Raw genomic sequence first — 19,394 nt, 5'->3', positions numbered from 1 at the left:
TATGTTACGTAGCACTTTCACTTCTGCATACACTCAATTTTCTCTTCCTAGTTAACTTTGATGCAAACAAAGTGAACGCTGACATTCCTTGCATCCTGGATTACAACAGGCTATGGGCACTACACCCCCCTCTAGATATGTACCCTCCTTCTCAAAAAAGAAACCTTTAACAAGACAAGTAATACAATCTATAACGAATCACCCAACAATACCGCTAAAGAAACAACCAACTCCTTCTGGCATCAAACAATACAACCACAAAACTATCTAATACAAAGTCAACTGCACGTCTAGCAGTAAACTGAGACAAATGCCTCTTCTCCAGAAAATTCTGCAGGCCCATCAAACGATCCACAAACGGTACTCTCTGGTCCATTTAAATTCAGCAACACAACTGGTGTAAATTGTTATGCTAATGTAACAATTAATCTTCTCTTTCAATTGTCACCAATTGTTCACATTTACATAAACGATTTGCTCCAGTTGTTTGCAAATGTTCGTCCTTCATAGAAATGCCACAAATAATCCTGACACTTAGTGTCTCGGGTATAAGGCAAGAATTGGACTGCTGTGCAGGAATGGTAAAATTTACCATAAATGCACAGGATGATCCACAAGAATTCCTAATGTACTTACTAAAAGTACTGCAAACCAAAAACCTCCCCATAAATAATCTTCCAAATTTCATACACTGGAAACATGCATGCACTCGCTGCAACCATGTTTCACAAGACCACATCCCTAATGAACGATTTGGATATGTATCATACCACATTTTGAATACATTGCATTTTACCAGCTCCTGCAGAATGCAAATCCTGGCATAGTATGACCTTTTTGCAGTTTAGACAATCGTTCCACCATACAAATGAACTCGCTAGCCAATGCCATACTAATGCTGCTTCTAAGGTACAATGCAGTTGGTACCATAATGGTAATCTTATAGGATTCACACACAGCCAAGTATCTCTTGGAAAGAAAACCTTGACAAATGTAGGTATAGTATACCACACTGGTGCCACAACCACTTCAGGGCACTACACTGCATATGTCAACAAAAAGAAGTGGTTGCTTTGAATGTAACAATACGTCTGTTACTCCAAAACATAGGTTAACAGCCAATTTAACAAATCCCTACTTAATATTCCTTCAATCCAAATTTTGTCACTAAATTGTAGCACAATTAACAGTTAGAATATGCCAACGGGTATCTAACTACTTGAAAAATACCCTTCATTCCAAAACACTTCAAATACGCCACCTCAATTGTTATGACAAAACATCTTATAACCTCTAATGTAGTTAGACTACGCCAACAGGTACCCAACTACTTCAAGCATTACCTTAATCACAACATACTTCAAACAAACCTATCATCAGACTTTTACTCATGTAATTGTAATTCATTTTTTTATTCCAGTATGGATTTCTTTTCTCCAATGATTATGGGTACATGTCTTTTTAGAACAAAACATTTTATGAAGAATGCACTCATAATGAAACTTTTATAATGAAAAATATAACCATTTAAAAAAAAAATATATTTTGGGGGGTTCCCCCGCCCATACCACCGTATCCCACCCCAACCGTTTATCAACAATATTTAACCCTTTACCCCACCGCCACATACATTTTTGATATTTTTCATTATAAAAGATTTGCTATATGCATTCTTCATAACATTTTTGTTATAAAGGCCGCATACCACGATTATTTAATGTCAATACAACAGCAGTGTGTCATACATTAACGTTGTGCCAAACATGGTACTTAAAAAGCCAGTTTGAGGGTCTAAAAAAAAAGTATATGTAAAATTGTATTCAACTAGAGCTTTTAAACTATCCTGTTTAACACACTGTACTGTTTTTTTTTCCCCACAGAAAATGAACCAGAGATTCCAGCTTCATAATGCTATGAAACTAAGTAACCATACTGCGTATAATCAAATATATATGCTATGAGCAATCTCCTCAATTGTACTACAATCATAAGTACCATATACAGTTCAATAACATCATTCCTCCATATTACAAAAACGTTGTACTCCCACTACATTACCTACAATTACTATACACATAATTACTGTGGTAATTCTGGCCCTACTCCTACTACATTACCTATAATTACTACACACATTAGTACTGTGGTGGTTGTGGGCAGAATCTGGCCACTGACCACAACCACCACAATACAATGAACCATATAAAAAGTAAATACAATAGACCGTCAAATAATAACTCATCCTAAACCCCCTGCAATCAAAAGATTTCTGCAGACACCGAAATAGACAGCCGACTTGGTGGCATTTCCATACCCTTTTGTCACCCATAAACACAGCTCCATATTACCCTCATTCCACTTACCTACCATTTCTATGCCCTCCTTCAGCCATCAAATAACCCCAAATGTCTTTTCCAAGCTGTCCATTCACGGCGCTGTCCACAAACTGCTGCAGTGTCCGTGGACCGCTACGACATCTGCTTGACCTTTTTCCACCTACAAAAATAGGCCCATATCTTTTTTTGCACTGCCCCACACTTCCCAGCCTCTTTCCACCACCAAATAACCCAAAATATGTTTTCCAGACTTTTGCCCCCCACGCGCTGTCCGCGGACACCTGCAGCTGTCGGCGGATCCAACATGGCGGGCGTTTCCAGAAATGATGCACCTCACGCTTTTCACTATCCAATGAGCTGGCACGTCCTATGCCCGTGGACATCATGCTGCCCTGTGGACAAATCGTAGGACCGTCCGTGCACCGAACAGGGAAGTAAGTCTGCGGACCGAACCCAGATATCACTTTTTTTTTTTAACCTACTTTTTGGTCGTTTTAAGAAGAACTACTGGATGGCTTTACACCAAATTTACAAAAGCACACTTTTGGGATCAAGCTGCTGTTCCCGCCGCAAACTTGGTGACAATCCGTCCAGCGGTTTGGGCTGTGGGTGTGAGCGAAAGGTTTTTTACATTGCGTCTATGGGACAATCCACAATTTTTGGGACCCCCCACTATAACTGTGCCCCACTGCATGAAACCGCACCAAACTTCGCAGAATCAATGTGACGGGGCAATATACTTTCTTTGCAAAGTTCTGTGAGGATTCGTACAGGTGGGGAAAAGTTATAAGCCGCCCAAAAAGTGCTCTTCGTATGGGTTGAGCACCTTCACGGCCGCTACTGCAGGCTATGTAATATTTTATTTATATATTGGCACCGCAATTTGCGATGTAATACTGCTGGCTTGCTGTTCATTTGAATAATCATGTTGCACCAATTGCAATGTGTTTTCCAGAGCAGATTGAAGTTTGTGCCTTTTAAGCTCTGTGCTCGGTGCACAGCATGCGGGCGAGGAAGAAGCTCCCGGCCTGGGCTAAAAACATCAATGTATGAGCCCAGCCCGTGTGTGGCATCATTAAATTGCTTGGAGAGATGAGGAACAGCACAAACGCCTCAGCCCCGCTCTCACTCTGCTCGGGCTGCTTGAATCTGAGGGGGACCCTCTGGCAGTGCAGCTCTTCATTTGTATCTTTTGGTGAACATCACCCATGGGATACCCTTATGGCACCCATGGGTGAGGGTACACCCTTGTACCCCTTGTGTTTTTGGGCACCCGTGTGTTGCCCACAGAGCTGGGTATAGGCGTGTGGCAGCTACATGCTGATTTGGCAATGGATCTCAGCATTTTTGGGACACCCAGGCCCTGCCATAGAAAACAATTGATTCCTGATAGAAGGCAAGATGGTCCCTGTGGCCTCTTCGTTTCTATTGCCTTTAACCTTGTTTCCCAAAGTCCTGGGAAGCCCCGACGCTCTCCCTTCCTCCTGAATGGCTGTTGGGTGAAAGCAACATATAACTCTGTGAGCCTGACTGGCTCTGGGGCTGCCTCCTGTCAGACTGACTGGAGCCATCCCAGGTGTGTGTTGTGGGTACACCCTATGGGTGGGACCTGTGTGAATGGAGTTGGGAGTTAAATTCATATTCTCTGCTGTGGGCGTCTGGTTTCTGTGTGTGTGAGTTAAGGAATGAGGCCTCTCTGACTGAAACTGACATGAATGCAGTGAAGTGTGCTGAAAGGGTGGGTACTTGCCCCAATCCACATCTTTTGTTATGGGTGTCTGGGTGGAGTGAATGGCCTGAATGCTTGTGAACCTGATTGGCTGCCTGCCTGCTCTGGTGTGAGATTGGCTGACTGAGCCTGGCTCAGGCAGAGTGAATGAGGGACAGATATGTATGTCTGGGGATCTCTCGCTTACCAATTTGTTTAGAAGCTGAAGTCGAAGCTTAGCAAGAAGTTGTTCATTGAAGCCCAGCTGGACGAGAAGTCTGCTGCTGCCTTTTTTTTTCAACAATCTGTAAGTTGTCGTGTCTTCCCAAGGACTGATCCAGAGAGGACCTTCAAAGGAGATGTCTCCCCGAGCTATGAGGGACCATTGTGTAAAACTGCTGCTCTTCATTAAAGTATCCTGGAAGCCAGTCCTGTGTGCCTGCTGTCTGGAGAAGGGGTCTTCCAGTCCAGAAGAGCAATGCCAGAAACCTTGGGCCAGAGAAGGCAATTGGTGTCGCCCGGGGTCCGGAGGGGCATTTTCGTGACTGCTGCAAGCCGTTGCTGTCTACCGACCAGATGAAGGGGCACCCTGGCATATTGTTGCTGGACACCCAAAGCTGTAGTTCTAAACTGCCCAAGAACATTTGAAAGGACATCCTTGCAGTCATTACTGTCCACTTCTCCAGCTGGAAAGAGCCCAGAGTCCTTCAGTGCAATGGAAGGCGGTCGGGTTTCCAACCATCAAAAGTTATCTAAGTCATCCTGAGGGTCCAGACTTGGTGAGGATCTGAAGTCCACTCCAGTGGAGTCCAGGTCGCCAGAAGCTGTCTAGATTACTGTGCTGCGGCTGCAGCACCGAAGTACCGAAGGTCGGACCCGACACCAAAAGTGACCTATGCACCCGTCGCCACCAGAAGTCATTTAAGTGTCCCAGGGGTCTTACTTCAATCTGCCAAGCCTTTAAGGAGACCATAGCAATGGTCGCCTCCACAGGACATCTACAGTCCGAGAAATCGTCGACCAAAGGCGAGCACTGCGAAGAGTAAAACTGCTGCACTTCCGAAAGCCTTTGGTCCCTTTTAATTCTTGGGCTCAGCATCTCAGTGGCTCCTCCTTCCAAAGGGGGTCCATCCTCTGAGGGAATCGTCGAGTAAAGCCAAGAAACGCTGCCACTTTGCCTGCCATGGCACCAAAGGTACTGTGACGAGGAAGAACATCTTCTAGCCTCAGGGGTCCCAGACTCGTCTTGGATCCTGTTCTCCTGTGGCCTCTCTGGTATTTTGGGGGTGGTAGGACCTTTTTAAAAGAAAGCACATGCTGGTTACACCTTACTTAAGAATTCACCTGCCATTTAAAACTGTCTGCAGTTAGTGCAGTTCTTACTGAGTTTAAATAGTGTGCGGTACCACATAGAGTGCATATACTTACCATTCTCTGAATAAGTATTCCATGTACAAAGTGTTATTATTTATATGGTAGAGGTAGCTAACCTTCTTTTATATAAAGAAGCTGTGTTATCACCAGCCTAGTGTATGGACATTTCTTTTTTGGGGGCTTTGGGGAAACACTGCACTTAAGAACCTGCCTGCATCACCTCCTGAAAGCTTAAGCCTGGCTGCTCGCCATTGTTAACAAATTGAGAGCCTTGCTGGGGTGTTCTGTGCCTTTACCCTACCATACAGAGGGCAGAAGTACAGATAACCCTTGCAGTATTTACAGTCTTCTCATCTTTGTACAGTTAAACTAGATTTTTATTTTGCTACGCATGGTAGATTGGATAATAGGCAAAGAAAACATTGTTTGCCACTATTCTGAACCATCACTATAAGGCACATCATCTTCAGTTGGTTATGAAAAGTATTTTGTTTGGCGACTGAATCCTGCCATTTTGTCTCTCACAAGATACTTGCGCAAAGCAGGATAACTCTTAACGCTTGCTGTGCCTGCTGCAGCATCTATTATTTTGCACACTTCAGGATTTCTAGGCCCTTTCACCTAAGTTCTTTTATTTATTTTGTTGACATTAAGTAGGTTGTGGACTAGTTTGTTACCCGCCATGTATGAGTGGACAGTTTGCACACTGTCTTTTTTTTTTCTCTTTCTCTTTCCCTTTCCCCCCCACCCACACCCCCCAAGTAGGGCAAGGATAGTAAGTATTTATAAGAATGATAATTAGATAATGGGGGTAGAGGGCAGGTACCTTGGGGTGGGATATGATATGATAGGCTATTTATAATGCGCTTAATACCCAGAGGTTTCTAAACGTGGACCTGGGGATCAAACCCATGTTTCTCTGTGTCGTCTTGCTTCCAAGGCGAGCACTTTGCTGCTGAGCTATCCTCCCAGTTCGCGGATAGGGTGACGGCCTGCTTGAGGCTGCCTAGTGAGATGTGACCATCCACAGAGACCATCCACTGTCCTCATACTTCATGTGGGTGATTGGTACCTGAGTTAGAAAAGGGGTAAGTTGAGGCCGCCTCACTTTAAGGGACCCTGAGACCCCTCCCAGGAAGGGTGAGTGGTCATAGCAGGTCCCCAGTCAGTTTGTGCTCACACCTGGAAATACTAGGTCCGGTAAAAGGTTTAAAGGAGAAGAGTATTTTATAAAAAAAGAAAGGGGGTACTCATTGGGATCTTTATAAAAATCACTCTGGTATCTGTGTCCCTTCATGAAGGGTGTAGCCCATTTCCTGTTTGCAATTTTAGTTTTGAGTTGGTGCCCCCTTCATAGTCAGCTGGCCTGGGGGGTTGCCCCCATGCGGACTGTCTCTGGTTCAGAGTGAGAGGTGCGCACCCTTGCTTTAACCAAGGTCGGGGGGGGGGAGAGGGGCTACACAGTGGTAGCAAAAATCGTGTGGACCCTATAGGTTATTGGTGTTTTCAGGATTCTGTGAGGAGCTTAACTAGGTCATCAATGCATACAAATCAAGGATAATTGTGGTTGGGCAAAAGGAAAACACTAAGCGTAGCTCTGTGCGAAACAAGGTACGGTAAGACCTGCTGGGTACCACAGTAATTCTATGGAGCGTCGACTCCCTGTAAAAATGGCAGCCGCTGCAGCAACGTCTCCTCAAGGGCCTTGTTTATCCATTGTCCCGCCTTTGCTCAATGCCCACTGGCCTTGCCTGGCCTCAAATGATGATGGCCTGGGGAACCGGCATTGCCTGCGGGCCCACCCTTGAAGGACCCCCTTTAGAATCGGTCATCCTGCCTGGCTCTGTGAGGCGCAGGCAGATGCGCAGACCTCAACAATGATATCCCTCCCATCAATGCGTTACCCTACCCTTCAACATTACACCTTGCCACCAACCCAGGTTGCCAAGTTAACTGCAGGTCCTCACTTAGTAACCAGCAGGGTAAAGCACCTAATGTGGTGATTGCTCACCAACTGAACACAGTGCCCGCTACCATCTCTGTGCGCCTCCCTAAGCCGCCTAACTTGTATTGCCCGACTAGCCTGCAACCGCTCTGCCCAGCTCAGACGCTGCCATGCATACTTTACTTGCTGGTTTTCCCAGACCTCAGCCAGGTCCTCCACTATGCTCATGCAGCTCCTACCAACTATAATCCGCCCCTTAGGTATTAGAGCGGTGCAAGTACCAACTTTATTTCCTAATCTCTTACCATTTACAGCCTGCTGTCTGCCTCACCTGCCCCTCCTTTACCCTGTTCTCCCCAACACAACTTGCCTACATCCCACCCCATGCCTTTCCTACCACACCTACATCCTAGCCCTCCTAGCAACAACACCCAGAAACGTAACCACGATCTTCCACCATTTTCTAACACGGCACCACCTCTTCCTCACAACCACCCTTTACCCACTATCTTCCTTCCTATCTTTAATTACCCACCCACTCTTGATGATATCGCCTTGCCAGCCCTCCACTGCACTACACCCATCATAGTATCCCATGACACTAAGCAAAACTATCTTTATGCCAGCACCCGCTCTAGTACCAGTGACCTTCCCTCTTGCAGACACGTCCACACTGGTGTACTCCTGACTGCCTAAAATGCCATCCCTCTTATCCAGTCCTCTTGGGTACCCAAAGATTCCACAACCTCTGTGCCAAAGTCGGCACAGTTGGTGGTTCACCGCTAAAATCCTACCCTCGTGTGGGCAATTCTAGATGACTTAGAATCTCCTCATGCACTTGTCCACTTCCTTATCCCCCAAGATACTACCACTACCTCCTCCCAACTAGCCTGCTCAACCCCCCTTCGGCCTACTTTACAAGACACTGTGCTTAACTGTGCACTCATCAATGTCTGCTCCCTTGGAGCACACACTACTGACATCCATTACCTCATTTTTGATATGCTTGTTAAGACTGAATCCTGGCTTCATGACGCCTCCAGCCCTATGCTCTCAATGGCTCTGTCCCGAATGCACCAAATTCAAAGCAGACCGCTTAGACTCTTGAGGATATGTAGCCCTCATTGCTAAAACATCCATTAACCTCAAACACTTCCACTTCTCCCATCAAGGGTTACGAAACATTGCTACTCAAACTTTCGCTTAACCCACAGACATTTATCTCCTCTGTCGCCACCCAATTCTTCTGGCTTACCCGAATCTGATATCACCCTCCACATTACTCCTTTCATCAAACCTGACACCAAATGTATCTTACTTGGCGACTTCAACCTTGGTTACAATAACCAGTCCAATCTCATTGCAGCCTCTCACACATTCACTCCAAGACATGAGTTTCACGCAACTGGTCTCCTTCCTATGCACACTGAGTTGAATTCTTGATTGGATCTGGACCACCAACTCCATCAAAATCTCTGTCCAGTGCCCTGGTCAGATCATTACCTAATTGAGTTCAGTCTGTTTTATACCAAACCAGTCCAACCTACTGCCTGTGCCCAACCACATCTGGGACAGAACGCACTAGGAAGATTACACATGAGATCCTCAAGCCCACACTCCAGCGTAGCCTCACCTCTGCACCACCTCCCGCGTCAGAGCAGCCTCCACAATATAAACCTGCACACCCACCTGACAATATCTGCTGGTTCTCGGACAAGCTCATCAGCCTCCGCGGATTAAAGAGTGTTTGAACTCCTGTTCAGAAGGTACTCTACACTGATCAATGGTGCTAACCTTTCCAATGATACTAAGTACTACAAGAAAGCCATTATCACACAAGCCCCTGCAACACTAGAATCTCCAATGCAAGCTCCAACTCTAAGGAATTATTTGTTATCTTAAGAGAATTGGAAAACCCTGGCCTCCCAACGCCCAGACCAGCTCCGACAAAGCATGGTATACCACTATTAAGGCTGCACTCTCGAATATCGACCGACTACGCAGCAAAATCGATGCCAAGAAAACTCTCCTAGCTGCCAAATCTCTACCTCCACAATCCTTGGAACCCCTCATCCCGGCCAACCCTGTCCTGCTCCCACTATTCTTTCTCACAAGTTACCCAAGCTTTTGTATTGAACGTTATCTAGTCTCTAAAACCCTGTAATTGTAAGGATGACTCATGCCCTGCACATGTTGTGAAACTCTGCGCCCCCACCTTAACCACCTAATCTTCACAGATTTTGTGAACGCCGCCTTCCAGACTAACGTGGTACCCATTAGTATAAAAACAGCCTGGGTTACTCCCCTTCTCAAAAACCCCTATTTGGACCCCTCCTTTCCTACTAATACCCTATTACCACTGGAACTTGCCTACTCAAAATGTTTGACCGCAATGTGTACCTGCAGGTGCAACAATTCATTGATCACCATCAACTACTGGGAGCCAGACAATCTTACTTCTGACCGAACATAGCACCAAAACTGCACTACTTGACCTGAAAATGCAACTCGACAGCATCTGCGGCACAGGCAACTTAGCCATCCTCCTTCTCCTTGGCCTTTTTGCAGCCTTGAATCGCATTGACCATGCCGTTCTCAGCTCACACCTCTGCTCCCATTTTAATTTCTCCACAGATGTCAACTGTATCAAATTTTTCCTTAATGAGCGATATTCCAGAATCTTCATTGCAAACTCTGCAACTGATCCCATTCCAGTCTCTTTCAGAGTTCCCCAAGGCTCCTGTCTTTTGGCCACCCTTGTACAACACATATACTAAATCCCTGTTTGACATCCAGGACTCTCTTGGCATCATCCACACCAACTTTGCTGATGACGCGCAAATCCTTGTCCCTCTCACTGGCATATACTTGGAAGACGCTGTCACAATTAACAATGTTTACAGGACTATCCAAAAGTTGATGGCCAACAATAACTTCTGCTTTAATGACAAGATAGAGCTACTCATGGTTGGCTGCTCCCACCGCCTCAAACAAACTTTATCCTGTCTAACCCTCCTTCACCATTGATTCCTCGTCATCCCAGTCTTCGAACCGGTTAAAACACTAGGGGTTTATCTCCACGCAGGGCTCGCCATGTCTAAGCACATCAGCACCCTTGCTTCTTCAACGGCTTGCACTGAGTAGAACATTTCTCTCTACTAATAACTGCCTCACGCTCGCCAGAGCTCTGATACTTTTCAAGGACACGACAGCCACCTACCTCTCTAAACTGCAACTCCGACAAAATAAAGCACTACCTGCTGCACAGGGACTCAGTGGATCTGATCACATCACAGCAGCACGCAAAGAAGCTCACTGGCTGCCTATCAAAGCCTGTATTGACTTAAACCCTTTGCATTGCCCACGGATGCATCTATAAAGAACCCACCCCCACTCTCCCTTTATTTGAACAACCGCCTCACCAAGAGACGTCGGTCACGGTCTCTCTGCTCATCAAACCACACCTCCTTGGTCACACCCAGATTCAAACATGCCCAGATCAGGCGGTGTGAGCTTCATGTTCACAGCGTCTACTCTCTAGTACTCACTGCCATCCCAAATTAGCCCTCCTATCATGCCTTTAAGAGACTTGTGAAAAAATGGCTGTTTGATAAGTATGACTGACTATGCTATTACTTCCCACCACCTTACTTGTATTACTATGTCTTCGTTCTATGATTTAACGTACTGAATACTTGATGCTTATTGTTCTTGTTCCAAACACTGTGATACCCCTGGGTATTGAGCGTTTAATAAATACTATTAAAAAAATGTATTGGAGTAGTTGATGATTTAAGATTATCTTGGTATGTGCTATGCGCATAATCTACTTTGGGCTGCCCAGTATATAAAGGCTCAGCAAAATCTCAAACAATTGGCAGAGCAACTTTCTTTTTTATAGTCATACGGGCAGCATTTCAATCAAAGCCGCTACCCGGTGCTATAGGGGGAGAGCAGCTGCTCGGGCATTATTTGGCGTATAGGTGAGGTTCCTCCTATGTAGGAGGTTGGTATGAACACCTAGAAAACACTTTCCTGAAAAAGATCTTCAGATTACCTAGATCACTGACCAGTCTAATTATCTACAACTAGACCAATATGGATTGGCTCAGTGACATGCTCTTTTGACAGAGGCAAGTGCAGTTCTAAAATCTAGTCTGCAGAGAGGCACTCTGTAAGGGCCTTATAGAGTAACTTCTCCCATATTGGTTAACTAATAAAATCTTCTGACTTGTACATGTGGGAGGTCTTGTGTGTTTGGGCAGGAGGATTTTATTTCTTTTTTTTTTTTCTTTTTTTTACACCAGGAGGTGTAATCCATTCCAATTATTGTAATTGTCCTTTAATTAGCACCTTTTACCATTACTGTCAAGTGCTGGTAGTGGGAACCCCTCAGTGGATTGAAGTGCAGAGTGTTGGGGATCACCTAGTAGGATTAGAATTCGTGTGAGCATTTGGCCATGATAAGCCTTAGCGGGCTGGCTAAACTCCGGTCGAAACAACCCACGAAGATCCGGCAGGTGGATGGGTGCTGAGAGGTCAGGAGAGGGTGTGTGTGCGAGAGTCGCTGTGTCCAGCATGCCCAAATTTTGTCATGGGTCGTAGCTGCATTTGACTGTGAGTGGATGGATGGACGTGCCTGCAGCAGAATGCCCCCGAAGTGGCGCATTTATATTTATATGTACCAAGAGCACCGATGGGGCTCGTCTTTGTTGCTGTCATGCGAAAGTCTGTGGGGGAAAAAAAAAAAAAACCTACCCTCATAGATTCTTCTAGGCATCATGGAGGGTCTATCCTCAAGTTGTCATGGCACAATTGACTGGCTGACTTAGTATATCTACTAGGAGGCTGCCATAGGATTTAGTATAGTAGAGTTCTCCAAGAACTAAGGACAGGCTACCTTTATAGTCTTACTAGATATCTTCCTGGTTCTTTGTATGCTCCTAAAAGCCGTCTACTAACTGCGATATCGGGATACAAAGGACGAGTTGGGCTTTTTAAGTGTAATGGAGGGATTACCAGCATAGTTCGGGCGGGGGGCTAGCCTCATGGACACGGCATAAATGGCCATTTCCAGATTAATTTAATGATTTAATGCACACTGGCCAGACGGGTGCCAGCCCAAGTTCTTAAAGAGAAATTAGCTTAATAAAACTGTTAGTTAAGGTTGAGTTAGAGGCAAGGCAGACCCCTGCGCTACGCTTGGTCCAATTGGGGGGTTGATTAGATCCTGCTGCCGAGTACAGGGTTTGCTTGGGACAAACTCACTGATTCCCAAAGCTAAGATAAACGGGTTGGTTTGGAAACCCTGTTTGTATTGGCGCAGGAGTACATTCACATCTTGTTGGTAATAATTGGTTGAAAAAGGTAGGAATACCTGGATAGATTTATTGAGCATGTGAGTGCTGATGGTTGGTTTGGCACGTGTAGTTCCGCGCACACAGTCCTTCAGAGCTACCCACGCTCCTCGGCCTCCTTATTCAAGGACCAACATCCATCACCAATTTGCCTTGATAAAGACCTTGGTCGAAACACATGTTGGCTTTTCTGATGTGACCAAGCACTATACGTGCCAAACCAACCATCAGCACTCACATGCCCAATAAATCTAAACAGGTGTTTCTACCTTTTTCAACCAATTATTACCAACAAGATGTGAATCTACCCCTGCGCCAATACAAACAGGGTTTCCAGACCAACTTGCTTACTAAAACTACACTCTGTCGTCTAATGCAAGTATGTGCTAAACGTCACAATTCAAGAGTAACACATTTCCTTTAACAATCCATATTCATGTAACTCATTGCTTGCCTTTCATAGATGGGTTGCTAACGTGGGAAATGTGTTACACTTGGGTATAACACAATTCCAGTCCCTCGCTGACAAGCTTAGGTATGACATATTTCTCTGACAGTCCATCTGAGTGTAATAGATTTTCATAAACAAGGGGGTTTTGGGAGTTTCTCTACTAACGGCCAATATCCCGGATTAGAGTCTCAACCAGAGTCTTTAGCTCACCATCCTTTCACAGAAGAGAAATGTCCACTACATATCAGTCTTTGTCCCAAGGGCATTCCAGCCCCGAAATGCCTGCCAATTCTCTTTTGAACAAGAATACCAACAGCAACCCTAGACACGTGTTTCGACCTGGTTGGGCCTCGTCTGTGAGTTGGAGCTGTGACTCTCTAAGAACAGTGCGCAAGGGCCGTTCATAGATTGGTTGCTAAGGTGTGAAATGTGTTACTTAGAAAGGTATAACACAATTCCAGTCCCTCGCTGACAATCTAGGTATGACACATTTTTCTGACAGTCCATCTGAGTGTAATGCATTTCCTGCTTCAGCAGTACATCTGTGTGCAAACGCATTCATAACCCAGCAATCCATCTAAGCTTAACACATTTCCTACCCCCAAATTCCATCTGAATACGGCACATTTCCTAACCCAAAAATCCAACTAGATTCGCCACTTTTCCTACACCCAACAATCCATCTAATCCAGTGGTCTTCAAACCTTTTAGCCTGGGCCCCCCTGCGCAAGATGTGGGCAGGCGGATATAACCCCACCCCCAAAATGCCAAATGAACTATCGCCCGCCGCCGCCCCCTGCTCCCAGTATAGTCCCTGGGCTCCCCTGCCCGCCTGTTCCCATCAGTCTCTGGCTCGGCACACTCCGAGTCTGTGGCAGGTGCCGTCCCGTCCGCCAGGTCTGACCTAGCGGGTGGGACGGTACGCGCCTGCAGCCTTTCACTGAAGCATCGGTGCCAGTGCTTCAGTCATCCTCATTCCCTTTGAGTCCCATAGGACTCAATTGGAATGGGGATTAACAATTTTCCGGCGCCTGACTTCCAGAAACACCGGTGTCGTAATCCCCTGGTGTTTCTGTGAAGCCAGGTGCCAGAAAATTTCACGAGTCCGGCGGCAGCCTGCCGGCTTTACCGGCACGGCTACCGCCGGACTCGTAATGAGGCCCAATGACTTGTGCAGCTTGAGAGGACAAGCGTTGGCAAAAGCCATAAAGGAACTGTGTAACTTGAGAGAACAAGCCTTGGCAAGAGCCCTTAGAATATATGAATGCATCAAGTGAAGTGGTGAAACGAGCAATGGAAAAGCACCATGAGGATGCGAAATGAGAATAAATCAAGCCCTGCTGTAGAGCTGAAACAGTGGTAATGTTCATAGGAATAAGAAAATAAGGTGCGTCAGTTGCATCACCTGTAATGGGTGGAACGTGTGGTCCAACAGCTGCACCTCGTCGGAGGACACCTACCTATGGAAAAGCCACTTAAAATACTAAACTTGCAAATAATCTTGAGATTGAATAGAAAGGAAATCCTGTGTGTACTGACATTGAGGAACTGAACTTGGTGAAAGATAACCAAAGGAGAAGAGCTGGGAAGTATCCCAAGGCATTGTTTTTGGAATTGTTGATTGACTTGAATGCTTGGGGAAGGGGAACCCCTTTTTGCACTGTGAACTATCTTGAACTTTGGAGAAGGTACACCTTTTACAATCCAAGAGCTGGAAGAAGCTCTGAACTGTTATTTGAACACTTACTATTTTGAGGCTGACATCCCTACACATTGTATACAAATTGATGTGAGGGCAAGTACAGGTTTTGGACACACGTACATTTACTTTGGACTTCCTCACATAGACTATCCGTAGTTTTATTTACGTGGGGAAATCCCACCTTAGCATAGGGCACCTTAGGCCTTTTCCCCACCTTCTTTTTTTGTTGAATAAAGGTTTATAGTCCAAACTTGAATTCTGTTGTCTGTGTATACATCATGATGCCTTCATAGATGAAAAACCTCTTAGATTCAAGATTTGGCAGTATGATGAAATACCAGTTACGCAGTTTGGCTGGATGCAAGTAGGTACAGGATAATTAGGTAATACGAGTGGTGGGGCTTTACTGGAGTGCAGTAATGGCTGCACTCTCTGCCCACACCACACTTAACGTATCATTCGCTGTAGGTTGTCTGCTTCATGTGTAAAGCAAATCTTTAGGGCGATTGTTGTACCCTGAGATGCAGGAGCTTTTCTTGCTGTTTTTACCTTACTCATACTCCAGCAGAGAATCCAAATTTACACTATGATCACGTTCAGCCTGCGATCGTGCCACTCCTCATGTAAATCGAGAGTCCAAAAGTACAATATTGCACATGTATGTAGCCGAATACTGTGTACAGTGGGTACTTCACCCATCTTAAAGATGGACACTCAAATACCCCATTGATGGAAATTAAGATTACAGAAATCAGACTGCCAAAGCTCTTGGGTTCAGTATGCTGCTTTTTACAAAGATCGCACTGAGCTATTCCCTTTTTAGATACAGATGTCTTCTACCCTGTGCACCTGCTGATGCTTAGTAGAAACTATAAGTCAGTACATTTTCCCAGTGGGATCGACGCATACCAACGTATTAGTACTATAAGAACATTTGCATAGACATTGAAATGAAATTGTATTTTATTTATATCGCGCTCATACACAATTGTTTCAGAACGCGACCAGGCAAAGGGAGGGGAACAGGGGAGAAACAAAAACAACAGTTTTACTAGGCCTAGTGACATTGAGAATGCGCAAGTGCATGGGAAAGTGCATGGAAGGGGGGAGAAGTGGAAAGTGCGATGAGGAAGAGAGAGCACAATAAATAATATGTAAAATAAATAAATAAAGGTGATTTTTAAAAAGTGGCAAGGCAGCCAGCAAGTGGCAAGTGCTAGGTTTGTCAGATAGGGTGTATCTGATAAGTGCAGAAGAAAGTGGGTGGGGGACTGTATGGGTACAGATGTAGACCCCAGTGCAGGGGGGTGTCCCGGAGGCAGTGCAGGAGGGTGGCAGGGTGAGCAGGTACCTGGGCCCGAAGGACAGAGGGGGGCCAGGTGCATGTTGCCTAGAGAGAAACAGATCAGCAGGGCAGAAGAGGGGCAAAGGCAGAAGCAAAGAGAAAGGTCTTGAGGTGCTTCTGGAACCGGAGATGGTTCTCCAAGTTTCAAGGTGGCAGGGAGGCTGTTCCCAAGGGAGGCCGCAGCCAAAGACAGAGATCTACCCCAGCTCATTTCTTTGAAAAAACAACTGACCCTGAGGGAGTTAGAAGTAGAGGAGCAAAGTGCTCGAGAGGGGAGGCATTTACAGAGGGATAGCTGAAGGTATTTTGGACCCAGGCCCCAGAAAGCCTTGTGGACAATGCAGAGTGATTGAAATGTAATCCTTGCATCCACTGGGAGCCAATGAAGTGATTTCGGAGCTGGAGAGATACGATCCCAGGGCTTGAGTCTAAGGACAAGTCTTGCAGTCCCGTCCTGGATTAGTTGTAAAGGGCAGAGAGTGAAGGCAGGTAGATTTAGAAAGAGGATGTTACAGTAGTCCAACCTAGAGAGAACCAGAGCTTGGGAGACAGTGCGCTTCTGAGGGAAGGAGAGGAAAGGCAGAGTACCTCTAAGGAGGTGCAGTAAGAAGTTTGACTTTTTAGAGATGTCAGAGATGTGTGCGGAGAAGGAAAGTGTGGAGTCAAAGATGACTCCAAGGTTCTTAGCCTCACAGGTAGGGGTAGGAGGAGAGCCATGAGAGGCCGGCCAGAGAGTGAGGGGAAAGGATGGTGGAGGTGTACCAATGAGGAGGATCTCGGTCTTGTTGGCATTTAGACAGAGATTGTTTGCGGCACACCAATTTCGCATGGCGATTAGGCAATCCGAGATGAGGGAAGGAGAGGTAGTGGCTGAAGGAAGCCTGAAAATGAGTTGGGTGTCATCAGCATAGTACTGGAAATTTGAGCAGAAAATGGAAATGCAGTAGGTGAGGGTTGCCAGATATTGGTTGAAAAGCCAGGGCTAGAGGTTAGACCCCTGGGGAACACCACAGGTAGAGAGGGAGGTAGACGATGGGAAGGACCCAAGTTGTAACTGTGACGGCCGGTCAGAGAGGAAAGATGTCAGCCAGGCCAGAGCCTGATCGGTGATACCCAGGTTGTCACAGAGACTATTGAACAGGATCGTATGGTTGACTGTCGAAAGCAGAGGAGAGATCAAGTAAGATGAGGACAGAGGGAATGGTAGAGTCAAGGTTGGAGAGCAGGTCTGATCCATCATTGGTATGATCCATCCATTTCCTGCGAGGCAAATCTACAGACAATGTTGGGCTTTTGGTGTGGCATCTTGAGACCTTGTCCTCAAAAGGTTTATCAAGTTAATAATGTTGGCATATTGATATCATCAAACAGATGACACTAAAGTAAAATCAACAATAAATTCAAATATTTTTCACAAATGAAAACTCTAACTACTCTTTCTTTTCCTCATCACCCTATTGTAGACTTACATAAGCTCCAGAAAAGATTAATGCTAATCTTTCTACTTCAGAAAACCATAGTCGTCCTATTAAAAAAAAGGAAACTCAAAAGGATCAAAACTACAGTAGCCATGATCCCACTAAAACTGCAAATGAATGCTCCTATCTGAAGTGCATCCTATTTAAATCTATAAAATGTTTTGATTGGACCTTTTACAAGTCAAACTCCTCATTTAGATGTATATTTGTACGGTACACGCCCCCCAGAAATGTTTCATTCTTCTCACCTGATGCCCTTCCTCATTTTAAACTTTCCAGATGGGGAGGTTACTCCTTTACATTTCGGTATACTATCCTCTGGAGCAACCTACCAACTTGGAAAGGGGGAGAACCATTTCATTTGTATTATTACAAATTAGATCTAAGCTTTTTCTATACCTCAGTGGCGTAAATTGGTAATGGCGTACATTGTGCTTTGTAAGAAATATCTTTTGAAAAGAAAATCTTGTTTTATTTATACAATCCAAACTACGTAGATGTTCTCTATGTAAATATATAGACATCAAGCACTTTTTAACTAAATGTTAATTGTGCCTTTCCCTATTAAATAAAATAAGTTGTTCCCTGCCCTCCCCCCAAAGGAAATGGTTTTGACCTTTCATTTAGATGGGGTGTTAGAAAGCAAAATGATGAAGACTAAATTAGATTATGAAATGCTTGCTGCACATAGCCATACTGGCTGCCAGGAGGTCAGCCATACTGGCTGCCAGGAGGTCAGCCATACTAGCTGCCAAGGGGTTAACCAGGCATAACCTGTAGCAAGCAGTCCTATAAATGACAAACATGTTCTCCTATTGCATGAGCGCTGAGTAAAGGTATGAATCTCTTATACAAAATATAAGGCCATAACTTAAAACAACGTGTTGTCAGGTCCATGTACAATTAAAAACCTTTCAACTTTGTAACATGAATGCTCACAACATCCGTGTAATTCTACGTGCTGTATCTGTTGTTTCTAAAGGCTATACTTTAACACACAGTCCCGGTTTCTCTTCTAGAAATTGGAATCCCCAAAGAGGAAGCGCTTGAAGCTTTGCAGATAGTCCGCCGTGAATCTAGCAGTGATGTCTCTTTTGGAGGAGCCTCGCCGTTTGTTCGCAAGTGTACAGCCCTCGAACTTCTTGAGCAGGAGCAGAGCCAAAGCTCCATCGTCACCTTCTGCTCGGCACTGGACGACCTTCTGGGGGGCGGAGTACCACTTACCAAAGTCACCGACATCAGTGGAGCTCCTGGTGTAGGGAAGACACAGCTTTGGTAAAAGTCCAGTCTGACTAAAATTTCTAGACATTTCTCTTCCTCCTAAGCAATGTAATAATAGATGTTTATTTGAGAGCAAGACTAATCCATGTTTTCCTTAATAATGTGGAAGTAATAATTCATGACCAGCAAGAGCACTGTAATCCTGTCACATCTTGGAGAGTCTAGCAGCATTTCGATTCATTTAGGAGATTGTGTTAAGATCTTATAAGCATACATTCAACATGCACTGTTTTGATTACTGCCAGTAATTATCCCAGTGTGGCAGTGCAAACGTACCTTTTTTAACTAAGGAATTAATTCCATACAAGCATCTCCTTGATTGCTAGGAATGGTCTGAAAAACTATCAAATGTTTTTTTTCTTTCTTTTTAGTGCCAGGACCATATCACAATACCTTTTTTGTGTGGCTGGCCATTAC

General features: G+C 45.1%; 1 protein-coding gene across 2 annotated transcripts in view; it reads left to right on the top strand.

Moving 5' to 3' along the window:
* The window catches only part of RAD51C (RAD51 paralog C), a 609,255-nt gene that overhangs the window by 66,113 nt on the left and 523,748 nt on the right, over positions 1–19,394 (top strand). For both annotated transcript variants that reach the window (XM_069615161.1, XM_069615160.1), the window contains exon 2: positions 18,716–18,971. In XM_069615161.1, coding sequence (XP_069471262.1) covers positions 18,716–18,971 — 256 coding nt within the window. The remainder of the gene's footprint in view (positions 1–18,715; positions 18,972–19,394) is intronic.

This window comes from Ambystoma mexicanum, chromosome 9 (genome assembly GCF_040938575.1).
Source record: "Ambystoma mexicanum isolate Mex_15411 chromosome 9, UKY_AmexF1_1, whole genome shotgun sequence".
Taxonomy (NCBI): Eukaryota; Metazoa; Chordata; class Amphibia; order Caudata; family Ambystomatidae; genus Ambystoma; species Ambystoma mexicanum.
The sequence above is the reverse complement of the archived record's forward strand: the minus strand, read 5'-3'. Positions and strand labels throughout refer to the sequence as shown.